This window comes from Triturus cristatus, chromosome 12 (assembly GCF_964204655.1).
Source record: "Triturus cristatus chromosome 12, aTriCri1.1, whole genome shotgun sequence".
Lineage (NCBI taxonomy): Eukaryota > Metazoa > Chordata > Amphibia > Caudata > Salamandridae > Triturus > Triturus cristatus.
In genome coordinates this window covers 530,414,199-530,431,976 of record NC_140595.1, presented here as the reverse complement: position 1 = coordinate 530,431,976, position 17,778 = coordinate 530,414,199, and the positions used below count along the sequence as shown (strand labels likewise).

Sequence of the window (17,778 nt, the reverse complement as noted above, 5' to 3'; positions counted from 1 at the left end):
TCGCTTAAGGGATTTATCCAACTCTGCGCGAATGGTGGGGTCACGCAGGTACCAGGGATTAATCGGGACCACCCTACCCTCCCCCCTCGGGAGAATGTCGAAGTGCAACAGGAGCGGGGAGTGGTCTGAAATACCCCGCGCCAAATGGCGCACCTCCCCGATCCTCCCCGCATGCGCCGCCGGCACCAGGACATAATCTAGCCTTGAGAGACTGCCATGGGCCCCGGAATGAAAGGAATACTGTTTCTGCGTAGGGTGTTTCAAACGCCAACAATCCACCAACCCCAAAGTATCCAAGAGGCCAGATAACCACGCCTGGGCACGGGGGAGATCCCTAGGGGGGTGACGGTCCTCAGTTCCGGAAACCACCGCGTTGAATTCCCCCCCAACCACTAGAATCCCCTCCGGAAGGCCAAGGAGGAGGCGCCCCAGATCCGCAAAAGTAGTCATTTGCAACCCTGGCGGGACATAGACAGAAACAAAAACAATCACTCTACCCTCCATTCTACCCACCAGAACCGTATAACGTCCCCTGTCATCATGGAGCACCTCATCAACTTCCAATGGGAGCGAGGTTTTAGCCATGATGCCCACACCCCTGGAACCAGACGTGAAGCCCGAATGGGCCAGAAGGCGGTAGCCCCGTCGATTCATAGCACGAAAGGAGTTACCGATGAGGTGCGTCTCCTGCAGAAAGACTATATCAGGTGAAATTCGTTTCAGAAACTGCAGGACCACACCCCGTTTTATCCTGTCCCCCAGTCCATTAACATTCCAGGACAAAAGACTCAGTCCCCTACCCCCCATCATAACCGAAAGCGATCAATCGTCTCCCAGAGAGCACTTTAGGAGTAACACAACAATACTTTTGCCTTGTGGTACAAATGAACAATACCCCACCCCAACCGCCCCAACAAAACTCCCCCCTCCCTGCACCCCTGCATGAGCCCAGACAGCCCCCCCCAACTTGCAGTGTGCCTGTCGCCCCTATATAAGTGGAACTAGCTAGACCCCCTAGAGGAGGAAAGAGCACCCCCTCAAGACCCCGCACAGCCTCCAAATGAGGGGAGACGAGTACAACAAACAAAGGACCCTAAGCTTGGCCGAAAGTGGCCGCGTCATCCGGAGTGAGCCCCGGCATCAGTACCTCAGACCCGGTCCGGTGGGCAATCTCCTCCCGCAGCCCCCCCCCCCCCCGCCATCCCGATCATGACCCCAGACAAAGTGTCCAGCCAGTCCCCGGCCATTTCAGGACGGTCAAAAAAGTGAGTGCGACCATCCACCTCCACCCGCAACCTGGCCGGGAAGAGCATGGCGTATTTTAAGTTCATGCCTCGAAGCCGCCGCTTGACGCCCAGGAAACTCAGTCTGTGCTTCTGGACCGCTTGGGTGAAGTCAGGATAAAAGTTCACCTCCATGTTCTCCAGCTTAATCGGCCCTTGCAGTCTGGAAGCTTGCAAAATCGCATCCCTGTCCCGAAAGTTAAAGATACGGGCAATAAGAGGCCGCGGAGGGGCTCCAACTTTCGGCCTGCCCCCGGGAACTCTATGGGCCCTCTCCACGGCAAAGAATTTACTCAGCCCTCGAGGCTGGAGATGGGTAGTGATCAGGTCCTCCACGAAGAGATCCGCCGCCGACTCCTCCCGTCCCTCGGGCACTCCGATGATGGGGATATTATTCCTCCGGGCCCGGCTCTCGGAGTCCTCCAGGCGCCGATCCATGAGCGCACTCGCCTGACAGAGCCGGTGCACCTCCGTTTGAAGGGCCGCCACCCCAGTCGTGAGGCCCGACGCGGTGTGGGCCAAAGAGTCGACCCGGTCGTTAGTCTTAGAGAGATCAGCTCTCACAAGGTTGACATCAATGGGGATTACGCTTACGGTAAAAAAATGTAAAAAAAAAAAAAAATAATTATCCACACTCTCCACACCCAGTGTGCAAATGGTGCCCGAAGGGCACCATTTGTGCATTGCATATGAGTTAACTTAAAAACGCAAACATTACCTTTCACAACGAAGCGCCTAATATGTCCTCCATGTGCGCACGGTGCGCGAAGCGCATCGTGCGTACATGGCCCATCCAGCGTAACGTGGGCACGCGGTGCGCGTAGCGCACCGCGTGCCCACCGTGCGTGCACGGCACTAACTGCGTAAAGTGGGCGCGCGGTGCGCGAAGCGCACCGTGCGCGCACGGAACGAACTGCGTTAAGTGGGCGCGCACGCCACGAATGGCGTAAAGTAACTTAGCATTTAAAAAAACGTACAAATTCACTGAAAAAACCATAGGTTTCACACACGTTATAGTTAGGAATTAGCATTTAAAAAACCTTGCAAATTCACTGAAAAAACCATAGGTTTCACACATGTTATAGTTAGCTGGACATTTTACTGATAAAAAACCAATGAAATTCCCCCGTTATAGTTAGTGCAGGCAACTATAACTCACGCGACCGCAATCCTCTGCTGATGCTAATACTGTATTTAGACACTTATTTGCCCATGTCTTCTTCCATTAAATTTTAGCTATACATATATTACAAATATTTTTTTTTCATAAAGACAAATATGTCATCAGCAGAGGATTGCGGTCGCGTGAGTTATAGTTGCCTGCACTAACTATAACGGGGAATTTCATTGGTTTTTTTATCAGTAAAATGTCCAGCTAACTATAACATGTGTGAAACCTATGGTTTTTTCAGTGATATATATATATATATATATATATATATCAGTCTGAGAAATTGTGAAACAAGGACTGATTTACCGAGGTGCATTACGCTCACCTGTCTCTGATACAGGCAAGATACACACTGTAACAAATAACTGGGTCTCCCCTCTCCTTGTGTTTATTGCGTAGGTTCAGATGGCCATACTGCACTCTCTCAGGAGCATTGCAGTCAAACTTAAGGAAGAGAGTTTAAGATGAAAAAGCTGACCTTTGAACTCCGTGAGAAGGTCTGGCCTGCATGGCAGCCTGAGATGTGGGCGGAGCGACCAGCGAAGCAAGTCTGGAAACCACACAGGCCTCTACCACTCTGGAGCGATGAGGATCATCTTGGCTGTCGTGGTTGAAAGCTTGCGCAGGACTGCCGGGATCAGAGGCATTGGTGAAAAAGCGTAAAGAAATGTGTTTGACCATTCGATCCATAGGGCATTCCCCAATGACCTTGGATAGTAAAACCTGGCGGCGAAGTCGCACCATTTTTTGTTTTTCGCTGTGGAGAAAAGGTCTGTAAGAAGGTGTGCCCCACAAGAAGATATCATGTAAGGCCTCTTTGTTCAGCACCCACTTATGGTTTTTGTCGTGTGCCCTGCTGAGCGCGTGTGACAAGACATTCTGAACACCTGAAAGGTGAGCAGGTATTACCTTCAGACCATGGCTCCCTCCTGGATGATTTCCTGAAAAACCTCCCGGTATTCTTTTTTAAAGTGATCCACGAAGTGAAGGAGGAAATCCCACTAGGCTCGATCGTATCTCCCTAGGAGGGTTGTTGCGCTGGCCACTTTAATGGACGTAGCAGCTGTGTTACAGACCTTGCGGCCAGATGAGTCCAACCTTTTGCTTTCCTTATCCGGGGGGAGAAGTAGCAGATGGAGATATGGCGTGAGATTTATGGGCAGCTAATATCACCACTGAGTCACGTGGAAGGTCAGCGCGCAGAAAGAGCGGATCTAGCTCCGGAGGGGGATATTTCTTCTGGTGCCTGGAGGGTGCCGATTTAGTTACAGCTAGAGTATGGAACAATTCCATGGCTGACTCAAGGAGACCCAGCACTAGTGGGAGCAAAGGTCTAGAGGCCGTGTTGAAGTGTTTCAAAGATCACAGACGTCGATGGAGTGGAATCCTCCATTGGTATATTCAATTTAGCTGCTTTTCGACATCGACCTCTGTCGACTTAGGTTCGCCTGTCGGGAACGGAGAGTCTGAATCGCTCGACGTCCTTGCATCCATCCCTGGACGTCGGTTGGCGATGTAAAGCAGGTATCAACGTCGCTAGAGTTTTTCTCGACGTATAGCGTTGACACTTATGTTGAGCCAGTCAAAGACGGCGAGCATCTCGGCGCCGTACCTCCTCTCGACATTGACCAGGACCAATAGCGTTTTCTTCCTGAAAAACACCTCTTAGACCTCCTAAGACGCCCTGGAGGCTGAGAGAAGAACTCTGATGGGAGAATTACCTCCCCCTCGCTCATAGGTCCCACTGGCTTCATGTGGCCTTCTTCTTTCTTCCCTTTCCTGAAGGTGAATTTTCTCCTTGTCACACAGGGTTCGTCTGGAGAAGGTCTTGCAGATGTCACAGGAGGCAGAAGATGCGCTTCGAACCAGAACCTCCTAAAAGGTGTTGATGATATCAACTGGTGAGGACCGAGGTTGAGGTAAGTCCATCAAGGTACAAGAGTTGTGCCTGGTGGAAGAGGACATATCCCCATGGTGATGGTGGTCGGAACGTGATCTTGATCTGTGATGAGATCTGTGATGCAAACGAGAGTGTTGTGATCTAGAAGGAGAACATCCAGGTGTGTAGTGGTGACCATGGCAAGAGCGATGGCGTGTCCGTGACTGTGATCTCCTAGGAACTGGTATGATAGGAACCTGCGGTACCGCAGGAGGTGGAATGATCGGTGCAGGTAGAGCTGGTGGCAGCAAAATTGTAGTTTGTGGTGCCATCAGAGGAGAGGTTAGTATTGCCGGAGACGGAGGAGCTGACGGAGCTGATGAGCCAGGTGGATAACATACCAGAATGGGAGAAGAGGGTACTTCTACCAGAAATGGAGATGTGGAATGAGAAATCGGATGATGGATAGATTCTCCTCGTTTTAGTGGGTTTCCACTGTCTCCTCGACGTCGATTACCTTCTTGACGTCGACCTCGATCGTCGACGACTCGTTTGTTGAAAGGGGAAGGCATTTTAAACAGAAAAAATACCTTTTTATTGCCAGGAAAATACTTTACTCAAAAAAGAAAGACAAAAGACGTCGAGTGAAGCAAAAAACACTGAACTTTAAAGTTCTATTTTGAAGAAAACAATTAGAAAGGTTGAGTTCAATGCTCCAAGGGTCCTGTCAGCAGATGGCGGAAGAAAGTATTAAGGTAACTGCTCTAGTTAAGCATGATGGAATATTGGAGGTCTCACTGTTCTTAAAGACACAGTCTCCTTTTTCTTCACTTATAATGGCAGCCTATGGGTACATTGCCCAGCACTTCATCCCTGTTTCTGTCATAGGAAAAAGGTTTGTGAAGGTTCTTTTACTGTGCCCTTGCAAAATTATTTAGGCATTAAGTGCATATTTTGTTTGAGTCTCTCCTTTTGCCCTTTCAAGATGAAGAATTCTGACCATTGTAGCCTTGTCCTTTAGGCTGCATTGTGATTTAAGTGACTTTTCAGGGCCTTCCTGAAGAAAGGCGAACTTCAGCACTTAAGAAGTTATATTGGAAAAAGTGCTCCGGGGTCCCCCGCAGACAGGCGGGACTATTCAACACTCTATGAGAGAAGGTATGACTAGGGGTACCACCTCCAGGCAAGAGTGATGAGTTGGTGTCAACTTAGTCCCATCAGGATCCCATAACAACTAATCTTCGACCACCAGCGAGGTGACCCGGTCAATTACGCCTCGAACGAACGCTGCTAACACAAAGCCCTCTACTTGATCAGCTGGCAGACCGCCCGCATGCTTCTTAATTGAGATAAAATAGCAGAGAGATCGGAGCACTTACTTGATCGATCTGTCCTCATATCATTGCCCAGTTCAATAATCACAGCCGACACAGTTGCGTCCACTGTGCGTTGTGAGCAAGGTACCAAACTGTACCTCCTGAGTCCAGCCGGACTGTTCGAGGTGGTATACCTAGATGCCTTCTCATTCAGGATAGTTTCCAAGGTAGTTAGAACAGGGGAATCCACCGCACTATCCTTGTTGGGGGGGGGGGGGGTCAGGAGAGCCTGTGACCACTTACCCCCCCTTTAAGCCCACTCCGGGAACTCATGCTGCCATCACCCAACTTGACTTGCAACAAACACTTTTTTTCCACCTTTGGAGAGAAATGGGAGGTGTCCACTTCTGTTCGACCCCCCTCTTCGGTCCACTCCTAGCAGGCACACTGACTTGTATCCTAATTTCAGCTCGAGAATCACCCCATAGTGAAACCGGAGCCTTCCTTCAATTCAGTGCACTTCTACTCAGTGCAGACTCTGCCTTGGCCACCTGCAGGCTATGAGCTCGCATTCCACACTGCAACAACATATCCAGCAGGGCAGCTGCCCTGTAGCAGAACTGACAATGCGGTGGCTGGAGAAAAAGTCCTGCAACAAAGTAACAATTGCTGCGGATGCTCTCCTTACCCCTGCAAAACGAGAAGAACAGTGTGTATGAGGTTGCAAGCAGCCGATTTTCCACAAGGGCTTCAAGACTGGGGGCTCCATGCTCCCTCTACAGCCGACATGCAAGGCAGAGCAGTCAGCCGCAGGTATTTCAGCCAACCATGGTCCAATAGCACTCTTCCGTGCTCCGCCAGCCGACCTCCAGCTGGAGTCAGTCACCACGTCTGTTTCTGCCGATCCCCTAGCCTCCAGGCGGCCGACCGGACTGAAGATCGGGAATCAGACAACTGCACCACAGTCAGCCAAACCATCGACAGACCACCAGAAGACCAGCTTTGTAGGCAGGGGTGATCGTCTGGGGACGCCGTTGCTGACAAGGGTTGGGCCGCATTTCTAAAGCTATGTGGATGTGGGGGAGCTAGATCTCAGCACTGACTAGACCGCAAGTCGCCATCTTTAATCAACCTTCTGGATTTTTCATCTTCAGAACGAAATATTACAAAATAGAGGAGGTCCCACAAGGTTTATGTTGTTCACATAAATGTCCTTTGAAGCAGCTTATAACATTCCCTAAACATCTTCAATAGTCATAGGCCAACTCATAATTACTGAAGATTTTTTTATACCCCGGACATTCTATACCTTAAGTGCCAGATTTATTTCAGATTATGCTAGACGTAAGCTGCCACCTCTCAGACCCCTCTACCAAATGTTCAAAATTCCATCTATTTTTTCTACACTGTGGCAGATATACATTTCACCTAGATAATAGCCATGCCTTACCCTTCACACCATCTTTGTGTTGACAGAAATAAGGCACCTGTGTGTTAGCAGTAATTTTGGTATACAAATGTTCACCTTCTTTTCCTAAGAAAGGGCTATTTATCAGGAGTATCTGTGCATTGCTGAATGTCGTAACAAAAAGTAGAACCTTAGGTTGACTTCATATATTTAGTGTGTATATTCCTCAGTAAACCTGAATAAAATCAGCATAAACATTCATTTTTATTTTCTTCAAATCATAAAGTATAATAACTGCAAAACAAATCAATACTTATATTATTCAAATACAGCATAATGGCTGCCAAATTACCATTACCGAATATAAAAAGCGAGTCAGTCCGTTTAAATAGCATATTTTGTGTAGATTTACCTGGCCTTCTGCATCACCATCCCACTGATCCACGGATGAGGTCTCCACTGGACTGTTCAGTGCAGGTCTGATGCCATCTTGACGCTAGAAAGAAAGAAATGAACAAGTTACTTACCAATAAATATTTTTCCACAAATACAACTTCTCCTGTGTCACCCAAGCCTGCAACCAGAGGACGCATTATCCCCTTTCTACTACAAGATACAACAATCAAAACTGCTAACAGTGACACTGAGAGGTTACTGAAAATCAAGCAGGTTTTAACACAGAGGTCCACAAATGATGTAGGGTGGTCCAGTTCAATCATCAAGCTCAATCATAATGCTGGATTTTGTTTGGAATACTTTTGAGGAATAGAATATTAAACGAAATCTGATGTGATAAATTTTAAAGGTTGACAATCTTCTATATGATCAAACCGAATCAACTGCCGTACAGGGTGAATACTTTGAAACGTACAAGTTTTGCTAGTCATTTACAGAAGAGAACACAGGGTTGTGCAAATAAGAGGAAATTGATTACTAAGGATAAAGAGAAGCCACAGTTTGGAGGAGGACTCGTATTTGTACTTGCCAGCACAGTGTTCAGCATATCAAGCTAGGCAGTGGCTCTGTTTATGATGTCCATAAATTAAGATGTAGTAATTGGGGAAAAACAATGGCAGGATAGATTCTGAAGATGGGATTGATGTTGGTGAATACGAGCTTCACTGAACTTTAGAACTGGTAATATGGGGTATTTATGGTAATATGGGGTATTTTGCAGTAGTACAGTCAGAACTCCTTTCAGAGGGCCCCAGGGAATGCATTGGTTACTGGTCCCAACCATGGGGGTTGAGGCCTTTTACTCCTGATGTGTCAGGGCCCAACTTTCTATGGATACTGAGCAACTGGGCCAAGTACCCCTTCTGCACTTGACTCTCAGAGATAGCTGTGATCCGCAGTCAAAGCTTCCTCAAGAGGTTGGGGGGGGGGGGCATAAAAAGATGTAGATACAGGTCAGTGAGCACGGATTATAAAGTGCAAACATTATGAACAACAAATCAATAAGCAGTCAAATACTTGCTTTTTTCTTTTTTTTAAGTACTATTTATATCTAACTACACATGCAAAGGAATACGACATTCAAACGCAACACCACGATCTCTGAGGTAGAGGCTTTAAAAGTAGTCTAGCAAATCCATGTCCCACACTCCTTCATGTAATGTGTTGAGGGTTCTACCCCATTCACTAATGGCCGCATCCAGGGAATGTTCACTATTAGGCCATACTCAAGAGTTCACCTTTGACCCTTCAGGTTTCAGTCAAGGGTCGATGGAGCTGCAGCACCATTAGCAGCAATTCCCCTGGGGCCACCATCGGCCAAGTTTACTACTTTGCCCCTCACTCAGCACAGGAGAGTTCAGCGATTCAGTGGATACCCTCATTGCGAGCACCAGCGAGTCCTGCTCTGCGAAGTCGGGCTGCCTGCGGCCCATGCAGCAGTACACAGTGGCGCAGGCTCTCTCTCCTGTTGGAATTCTCTCAGTTGTTGGCGCAGCTCACAGCTTGCAAAGATGCTGCAAGGCTTTACCTAGCCTTTTAATCCTCTTTTCAGCTCCCGACTGGAACCAGTGGGGGTGCAACGGCATACTCTGCAGTCCTCAGTGGTGAGTCGGGGGCAGGTCCCTCGCAGTGTGGGTGCAAACCACCAAATGTAGCCTCAATCTTTCTTTTAGGTGGCATCCTGAATACTTTGGCAATATTGGTAATGGCAATCCCTCCTGGCATATGGGGTTTGCCGAGGTATGGGATTAATACAGACGCAGGCTCCTCCAGCAGAAGCGACCCTGCCCAGATGATTGCAAGTCTCAGCATCTCTCAAAGTAGAAAATTTACAAGTGGCCCCCTCTGGCATATGGGCTCGCTGGAGTGCAGTAGTACAGGCTCAGCAAGACACGCACATCGCTCAACACATGGAGGCCCTCTCCAGGCATATGAAGGTGGCAGAGCAACACTTCACACAGACAAAGACCGAATCAGTACACAGCTGTATTATCACACCTCGCAAAAGGAGTACTCATGGTAGGGCTCCCCACTGGCCTCGCTCTCTCCAACGCTATTCTTTTCCTCACAGGGCACACTGGTGTTGGCAAGCAGGTAGGCACTGGTTCTCCAGAGAAGGTAGTCTTGGTTTCCCTGGTTAAAGTCCTCTCATCCAGCAGGGAGAATAGCATGCCTTTCAACCCAGTCCTAATCATAGGCAGAAGCCTTGCAGACCTTTCCATTCTCACATAGCATGCCTGGCTGCTTGGCAGATGCCACAATTTGGGTTCTCAACCTTCCCTTCTTATAGTCCATTTCCAGACACCAAAATGTGATTTAAGGTCTGTCTGAGTCTTTGAAGTTTTATGTTGGGGTTCTGCTTCTTTTTCTTCCTCCTCATAAAAGACGGTCTGTCACAGCAGGCAAGACTCTGTAGCAGATTGTCGCACAACACAATTCATAGGAGTGACCAGAGTTCACACCTGGATGTCGGTCACAGTGAAGTGTTCATCAAAAGGTTAATCCCAGACCCTGAGCCTTACACTTTATGATTCCTTTATCAGCCCTATCTCATTTCCTGAGATGTGTCCAGTCCCCTTCCTTGTGATCTATCACTGAAGAGCAGACTTTTGACTTGCAAAAGGACTCTCATCCTTTTCTCCTCCAGTGTATGTTCCACTCATCTCACAGGAATGCAGCAAAACACAAATCTGTCTGAGTGATTCCTTTCTTCACCAGACAGGCCTGGGCTCCCCATAATGGAACCCCAGGGTCCTCCATTTAACTTAACATTGCAGGTACACTTACTCAGTGCACATTCACAGCACACTTGCTGCCCAGCACTATTACCTTCATGCATTGTACCCCTACATGTACACAAGCACTCCGCACACACACACACAATCTGCGTGCACTGTTCAGCACTGAAGCTCTTCTATTATTTAACCAGGTTGCGGTATTAACTACAGGCACTGCCAGTACACACACGGACCTTGTGCCTGCCATATAACGCTTCATCCTTCATGTATTGTACTTCTCGCAGGCACACATACACCCAGCACATGGTTTCATTGCGCACGCATCGCTCAGCACTACATCTCTCATATATTGTATTCCTCACAGGCATACATAAAGCCAAGCACATCCACAAATCTCACACGCACGGAACAATACTGCTCCCTTCTCATGCCCCCAATATCCAGCGCAGAGTCACTAGTCCTGTGCTATGTGGCACTACACATCCACCTTATGTAGGCCAAGGGGTGAGTTAAGCACACCGCAGAGGAACTTTTCAAATGTTGGGTGAGCCTGTAGTTCTCACTCCGGTGACACAGGGTAAAAAGGCCCTGTTCACTGCTCCTGATCACTACACGGTATGCTACCACCACAGGGCTTGTGCTGCTTAACTCCTTGTGAAGGTGGGATCCTCCACCACTATGAGGGAGCGCTTTGGGCACCCCTCTCAGTCCATGAAGACTGCAATCCGTGAGACAGGCCTAAGTTATGGAGCACATGCATGATCAGTATTAGCCACTGACAATATCGGAGATCCAGACAACCATATAGTTGTGCACTCAGGACAGAAGTACATGTCTCATACCATGCAGAGGACATTTTAGTCCTAAAAAGTACGATCTTTAAAAAAAATGTTGTTTTAATATTTTATACAAGCAACAGAGTAATATGATCTCCTAGAGACTTGGGCCATCTTGGTTTTGTTCGTGCATCAATCCTGCATAATGTTCTTCTGCTCCTCCTAGATCGTAAAATCCATCAATTTCTAGACCTAGGATACGGACCATCAGACTCTGGTCAGGCTGGTAATACTTTTCCCTTATGTTAGGAATGGGTAATTGCGAACACAAACAGGTTTTAGAGGCGCTGAGGTAGGTCATCTAGCTGCTAAATTAACAATGCCATTATTTTTATGTATGGAGGGGCAGATTTATGAGGCCCGTTGCGCCATCGGAACGTCACTTTTTGTGACGTTCCGTGGCGCAGAAGCCTGCGTGATATTTATCAGGCAGCACTGCGCCACTTTTTTTGGCTTAATGCTGCCTCATAAATATCAGTCCCTTTATCGCAGTGTTCTGCGTTAAAGGGGCGTGCAATGGGTGTTGCTGGGGGCGTTCCCAGCAACATTCATGGCCTTTTGACACTGCCCCAGATTTACTAGAAATCATAAATCTGAGGCAGCGCCAAAAGCTTCCGCCTCCCCAGGGGAGGCGTGAGGGAGGCGCAACGGGGAGAAATATCTTTATTTCTCCTCTTTTTTCCTTTTTCTATGTGTGCTGCATTCTGCAGCACCCATACAAAGAGGAAAAACCTCTTGTGATTATTTTTGTACAGAAAGGTTTCTCCGTCCTGTACAAAAATATTCATCTCCGCAACGCAGGCACCCTTGCACCATGGTGCAGAGGTGCCTGCGTTGGCGCAGGCAGCCCATTGTGCGCCGGCGCTGGGGAAAAGGACAGGAATGCGCCGCATTTTATAGATACGGCGCATCCCTGCCCTTTTCTTTTGCCGTAGGGAAGCGCAGCCGGAAGGCCTGCTGCGCTTCCCTACGGCAAAACCTCATAAATCTGCCCCGGAGTATTTATATTGCCCAAACCTAGCCAAAAGGAAGCAGAACAGTGCATCAACATGGAGAGCCTAGACAAGAGAACTGTTTGCATTTTTTTATGATTTAGTCCTATGTGTCGAGACATTAGGCAAAAGTGCCTTAGTGTTAAGGACATTTCAATGACAAAAGATGCCATAACGATGAGATCCAATAGCACCCTTTCTTTCATGCAAACCTACAACTGTAAGAGGGGGACACAACAAACTGAACCACCTTCTTCCTCAGCCAGTCTTTTATACAGAGAAAATTAAAATTGCAAAATAAGGTATCTGAAATGTTGTCAGAGTAGCAAAGGTACATACCTTCTACAGCCCAAACATCACAATAAAGATGGCCAATGCATTGGTTCACATCCCCAAACAACACATCTCTCTCCATCCTTAGTAAGATAACCTCTGGACCAATAGCTAAACCTCTCAACATAATGAAAAGGGACAGAACGTGGTTTCCCCAGCCTTGGTAAGTATAGTGTTGGGCCTATACTGAATGGATCCAACTAACAAGGTGTGGTGCCCTGCTAGGAGTTTAAAATGAATAATTATATTGACATTGACAACTGTTTAAGATAGGACATACTCTTTTAAAAACTAGCAGCAATTAACATACTTTCACTCCCGTTCAGCCAAATGCAAGAATCAAGTCTACAACCACCTGAATTTTGAGTAAAGCTAACAAGTTGTGGACAGTACAGTTGATATTTTCTGTGAATATGAGGATCACATGAAGCAGGCATATTGCTAGGAGACTACTGCAGCAAAATTATAGCAGAACAATGTTCATAACACACAAAAATGAACCCTCTGCAACATCAGAGTATGATCCTTCGCAACTGTATTACCCTTAGCAAGATTTGGCTTAATTGTGTACATCTTAAGCAGCCATGAAACGCTGCCAAATGACTTGCTGCTCTTTCTACAGGCAAGTGCATTCCCATCAACCTCTTCTTCAGTGAAAAAATACTTAATATACAAGAGCACATCTAATCTCATCAATCACCAAACTCTCTCTAGTGACGCTATCTCGTCCCTACTCACCACTGTCAATGCCTCCCTAACTCATGGCATCTTCCAAAAAGCTCTGTAGACATGCCACATACTCCCACTCCTAATGAAACCTACACTAGACCTTACTGACATCACTAGTTACAGGCCCATCACTCACCTAATATTCATCTGCAAGATCAATGAAAAAGTAGTTTATGTTAACTCCAAGATCACATTAAGTAGAACAACCTCCACCATGACTACTGGTGTGACTTCAGCTAAAGCTGCAACACAGAGTGCTATTTTACATAGCATTAGACGTCCTCCTGACAACAGATGAAGACTCCAGTCTCTCCTGATACTGCTGGACATCTCAGCTGCCTTGATCACAGTCTACCATCCCACCATCCCAGGCACCCTAGAGATGGAAAACTCAACCGGTACTGAACAACTCGATAGAGAGGCTTGACCCCAACATCCTCCTTCTGATACCTATTCCAGATTCCTTTTGTAGGTGAAAAAGGGGGTTATAATTTTTGGTAATTGGAGCCTCACTCACACACTAGTCAAGTGGCATTCGTCATCATTGTGTCCAATTGGTATCAACCCTACAGTCTATAATGGCAACCACTGTGTATGCTTGAAAGTCATTTTGAGGTGGTGCACGACCGACTGTTGCGAGACTGCTTTCGGCAGCCAGTTGCCAAATTATGGAAAATACATGCACTCCTGACCTCCAAAGATGGGGCACAACCACTGCAATAACTTCTGTGAACATCCAAGAAGTGAAGGCACAACCACAGGGGAGCACGGAAAAAGCTTTTGATGCTCCTTGAATCGGAGATGATTCCGGTGATTCTGTTAGACAGGTATATGAAAACGTGCATTCTATAAGTCCAAGGGCACCTACTAGTCTCTTGGTCCCAGAGCAGATAAAATCTGAGCCAGTGTTCGCATCCTGAATGTGTCCTTCTGCATTCAATGGCTGAAGTTCCAGGTTAGACCTTTTTCTGGACAAACATGTATTGTGAACAGTATCACTTTTCAAAGTCTGGTACCTATTCAATGGCACTCTTATAGAGTAAAAAATACATCTCCTGCAACAGGATTATCAAGTGCTCCTCCAAAATGCATTCTGGTGTGGGAGTTAGACAGGGAACTGGGAAGTGGATGGAAGACAAAAAAGGGTAGGGCATATGAGGTAGTGGTGGGCGAGGACACATGGAAGGACATTGCATAGCTCTTTTGAACGATCTCCAAGACCCACTTGTCTAAAGTAATGGATCTCCAGCCAGATAATACACACTGGGTGGGCTCTACAGACTCATGGAGGGAGCACTAAGATACAATTGGTATCAACCCTACAATTGGTATCAACCCTACAGTCTATAATGGCAACCACTGTGTATGCTCTGCGTACCACATTCATCTGGCCCAGTCCAGAATAGTCAAGATGACTTGGCTCTGGTCCTTCGTTATCTTCAGTTTCTGGGTCAGGCGAGGCAGCGGTGGGAACATGTACATCAGTCCTTAACTCCATCTAACAGTAAATGAGCTCCTTGAGATTACCTTGGAGGAAACTTCAGTGTGCAAAACTGCCGACACTGTGCTCTCCACTGACTGAGGACACCCTGCAGCACCTCAAAGTACAGACATTACTCATGATCCTCTAAACAATGCCTGCTCTGCTGGTCTTCAGTCATTCAGAATCCAGCTAGGTGGTCGGCAACCAGAAAGATACTGTTGCACCAGTCATTTCCAGAGGTGTAGAGCCTTCTGGTACAGAGTCCAGGACCCCATTCCTCCCTGCTTGTTGCAGTACCACATGGTGGTAGTGTGGTCCATGAGAACCTGCACCAGTTTCCCATTGATGGACAGCAAGAAGGCTTAAAGCCCAATCACATCACCTGCAGATCCAGCAGGCTGACATGAAGTGTTTCGGTTCGACACTAATAACCTCTGATCTCAACCTTCCCTAACTGCTCCTCCCACACCTACACCCCTCCCACCTTTGAAACCCAGCAGAAAAGCATCAGGCATCAACATGAGCTCTGGGTGAGGGAGAGATTTTGGCCTGCTGCAAGTCATACCGGTGTCTGTCAGCCACCACTGCGAGTCCTAAGGCTTTCCCTCTGAGATCAGCATTATGTCGCAACGGTGGTACTGTTGAGTTCACTAGGACACAAGGTTCCACTGCCTGGGCCCTCATGTGCCATATGCAGTGTGGGATGACGAGGATGTATGGCGTTGGGGGATCAAGAAGCTTTAGAACCACCATCATCATCACCAAGAACTGATCCTGAAACAGAGATCATATTTTGAATATCCAGGATTCGCAATAGTAGGGTATATGCCTTGAACGCCCTTATGCCCAGTACTGCCCCAATGAACAGAATATTCTGTGATGAGTTCAGGTGTGTCTTTGGCTCATTGATGGAGAACCCTAAATTTGAAAGTCATTTTGAGGTGGTGCACGACCGACTGTTGCGAGACTGCTTTCGGCAGTCAGTTGCCAAATTATGGAAAATACATGCACTCCTGACCTCCAAAGATGGGGCGCAACCACTGCAATAACTTCTGTGAACATCCAAGAAGTGAAGGCACAACCACAGGGGAGCACGGAAAAAGCTTTTGATGCTCCTTGAATCGGAGATGATTCCGGTGATTCTGTTAGACAGGTATATGAAAACGTGCATTCTATAAGTCCAAGGGCACCTACTAGTCTCTTGGTCCCAGAGCAGATAAAATCTGAGCCAGTGTTCGCATCCTGAATGTGTCCTTCTGCATTCAATGGCTGAAGTTCCAGGTTAGACCTTTTTCTGGACAAACATGTATTGTGAACAGTATCACTTTTAAAAGTCTGGTACCTATTCAATGGCACTCTTATAGAGTAAAAAATACACCTCCTGCAACAGGATTATCAAGTGCTCCTCCAAAATGCATTCTGGTGTGGGAGTTAGACAGGGAACTGGGAAGTGGATGGAAGACAAAAAAGGGTAGGGCATATGAGGTAGTGGTGGGCGAGGACACATGGAAGGACATTGCATAGCTCTTTTGAACGATCTCCAAGACCCACTTGTCTAAAGTAATGGATCTCCAGCCAGGAAGGAAATGTTGAATACTGTCCCCTCGGGGCTTGGCAGGAGTCTCAATGAACAGCTAAAGCAGCCTAGTAACCGCAGCAGCTGCTGATTAGTCTAGGAGCTGGAGTTTCCTTCATCAGAGAGATGTAGAACATCAGTCATTATTGTGAATATGGATTTTCTATCTCATATTGATTGTTACTGATATATTCTTCTAGTTGGCTTGCGAAAACATCTTTAAAGAATCTTTGAGAGCATGGTGAAACCTGTGTTTTGCTTGCACTTACTTTTCTAGCACTTGCTTGTTGGACTTTTTAAAAGGTGACAAATATGACCTATTTTGAGGAAATCTCAGAAAGAACTCTGTTTCAAGAAGGAGTTGATGGTTTGCAGTCAGAAAGGGAAGAAGGCAGAGTGCTCTTTGTAAACTTCAACAACATATGCATCAATGTCAAGTGCCCTTACATCAAACGGAAGGGTATTCTTTTCAACAATTCAATTAATATTGGGTTCCTGTAATATATTACAGGCATTTCAGTACCGAGAGAGAAGAGCGAGAGAGAAGAGCGAGAGAGAAGAGAGAGAAAAAAACAAAACAAAAGCTCTTAAACTGTTCCAGGAGCCCATTCATAGGCAGAACTATTTGGGTTTATGAACACGATCAGTGATGCTCCGATGAAAGAGAGAAGTTCTTTCTTAGTTCAACGTACAAGATAACTTGAAAAGATATTTTCACAGCCATTTTTGGAGACATTGCACCAGCAAAAGACGTAACTGTTGAGTGCTGTGAAGAGTGCAAACAAATTACCTCAAGCAAAAGGACATCTGAGTTGATAATAGGGACTTTGTTGTAAGTGAAGCAAGCGTTCCAGCTCCCCAAAAATAAAAATAAAACATTTTTGCTTGAGAACCGTGGCTGTTATGAAAAAACAGGAGCAGTTTACCATCCTATTTCAAAGTACACACTGAACAGACACATTTGACCAAAGTTAAGTGATTATTGTGTGAAAAGAAACAAAGAAGTGTCGCTCTTTGAAAAATATCGGCTAAGACATCAATATAGAGATCAAGAGAGAAAACTGACCTGTGCTGGAAAAGGTACCTGAATGCGTCCCTCTAAGATGTTGTCCGTTGTTATTTCTACAGACCGTGTCAATTGCAGATCCAACAGAACTAAGTGGTAAGGAACTTGAGGGAACATATCTTGAATCTGATGAGCCTGAAATTACAATATTTGTTAAACTGACCAATTGCCTGCATGCATGCATGCTATCCTACATACTGAATAAATATGTTCTCCATTTGTTATCCAGATATATTAATTAAGGTGTCTAAACCTTCTTTGAGAGCATTCTCATACTTCTGGTATTATGGGAGTACAGAGATTCAAATCATACTTGAAAGCGAAATCTAACGGTCTGCTTGTGCAACTAGTGAAACAAACTTACATCCAAAATACCCTATGGACCTAGTCAATGTTACAAGACAAATAACTTCACTTTAGAGTAGTGTACATAACCTCAGGGTTTACTGATGCTAATGTGGTGTGTGGTGACTGTTGCACTGCTTTACTTACAGAATGAAGAAAAGTAGCTC

At 46.5% G+C, this 17,778-nt stretch overlaps 1 protein-coding gene across 1 annotated transcript in view; it reads right to left on the bottom strand.

The window, feature by feature from the left end:
- The window catches only part of AMFR (autocrine motility factor receptor), a 391,859-nt gene that overhangs the window by 98,161 nt on the left and 275,920 nt on the right, over positions 1–17,778 (bottom strand). The window contains exons 11-12 of the mRNA XM_085638721.1: positions 17,267–17,401; positions 7,470–7,553 (exon numbers count right to left, since the gene is read on the bottom strand). Of these exons, the coding sequence (XP_085494847.1) occupies positions 7,470–7,553; positions 17,267–17,401 (219 nt within the window). The remainder of the gene's footprint in view (positions 1–7,469; positions 7,554–17,266; positions 17,402–17,778) is intronic.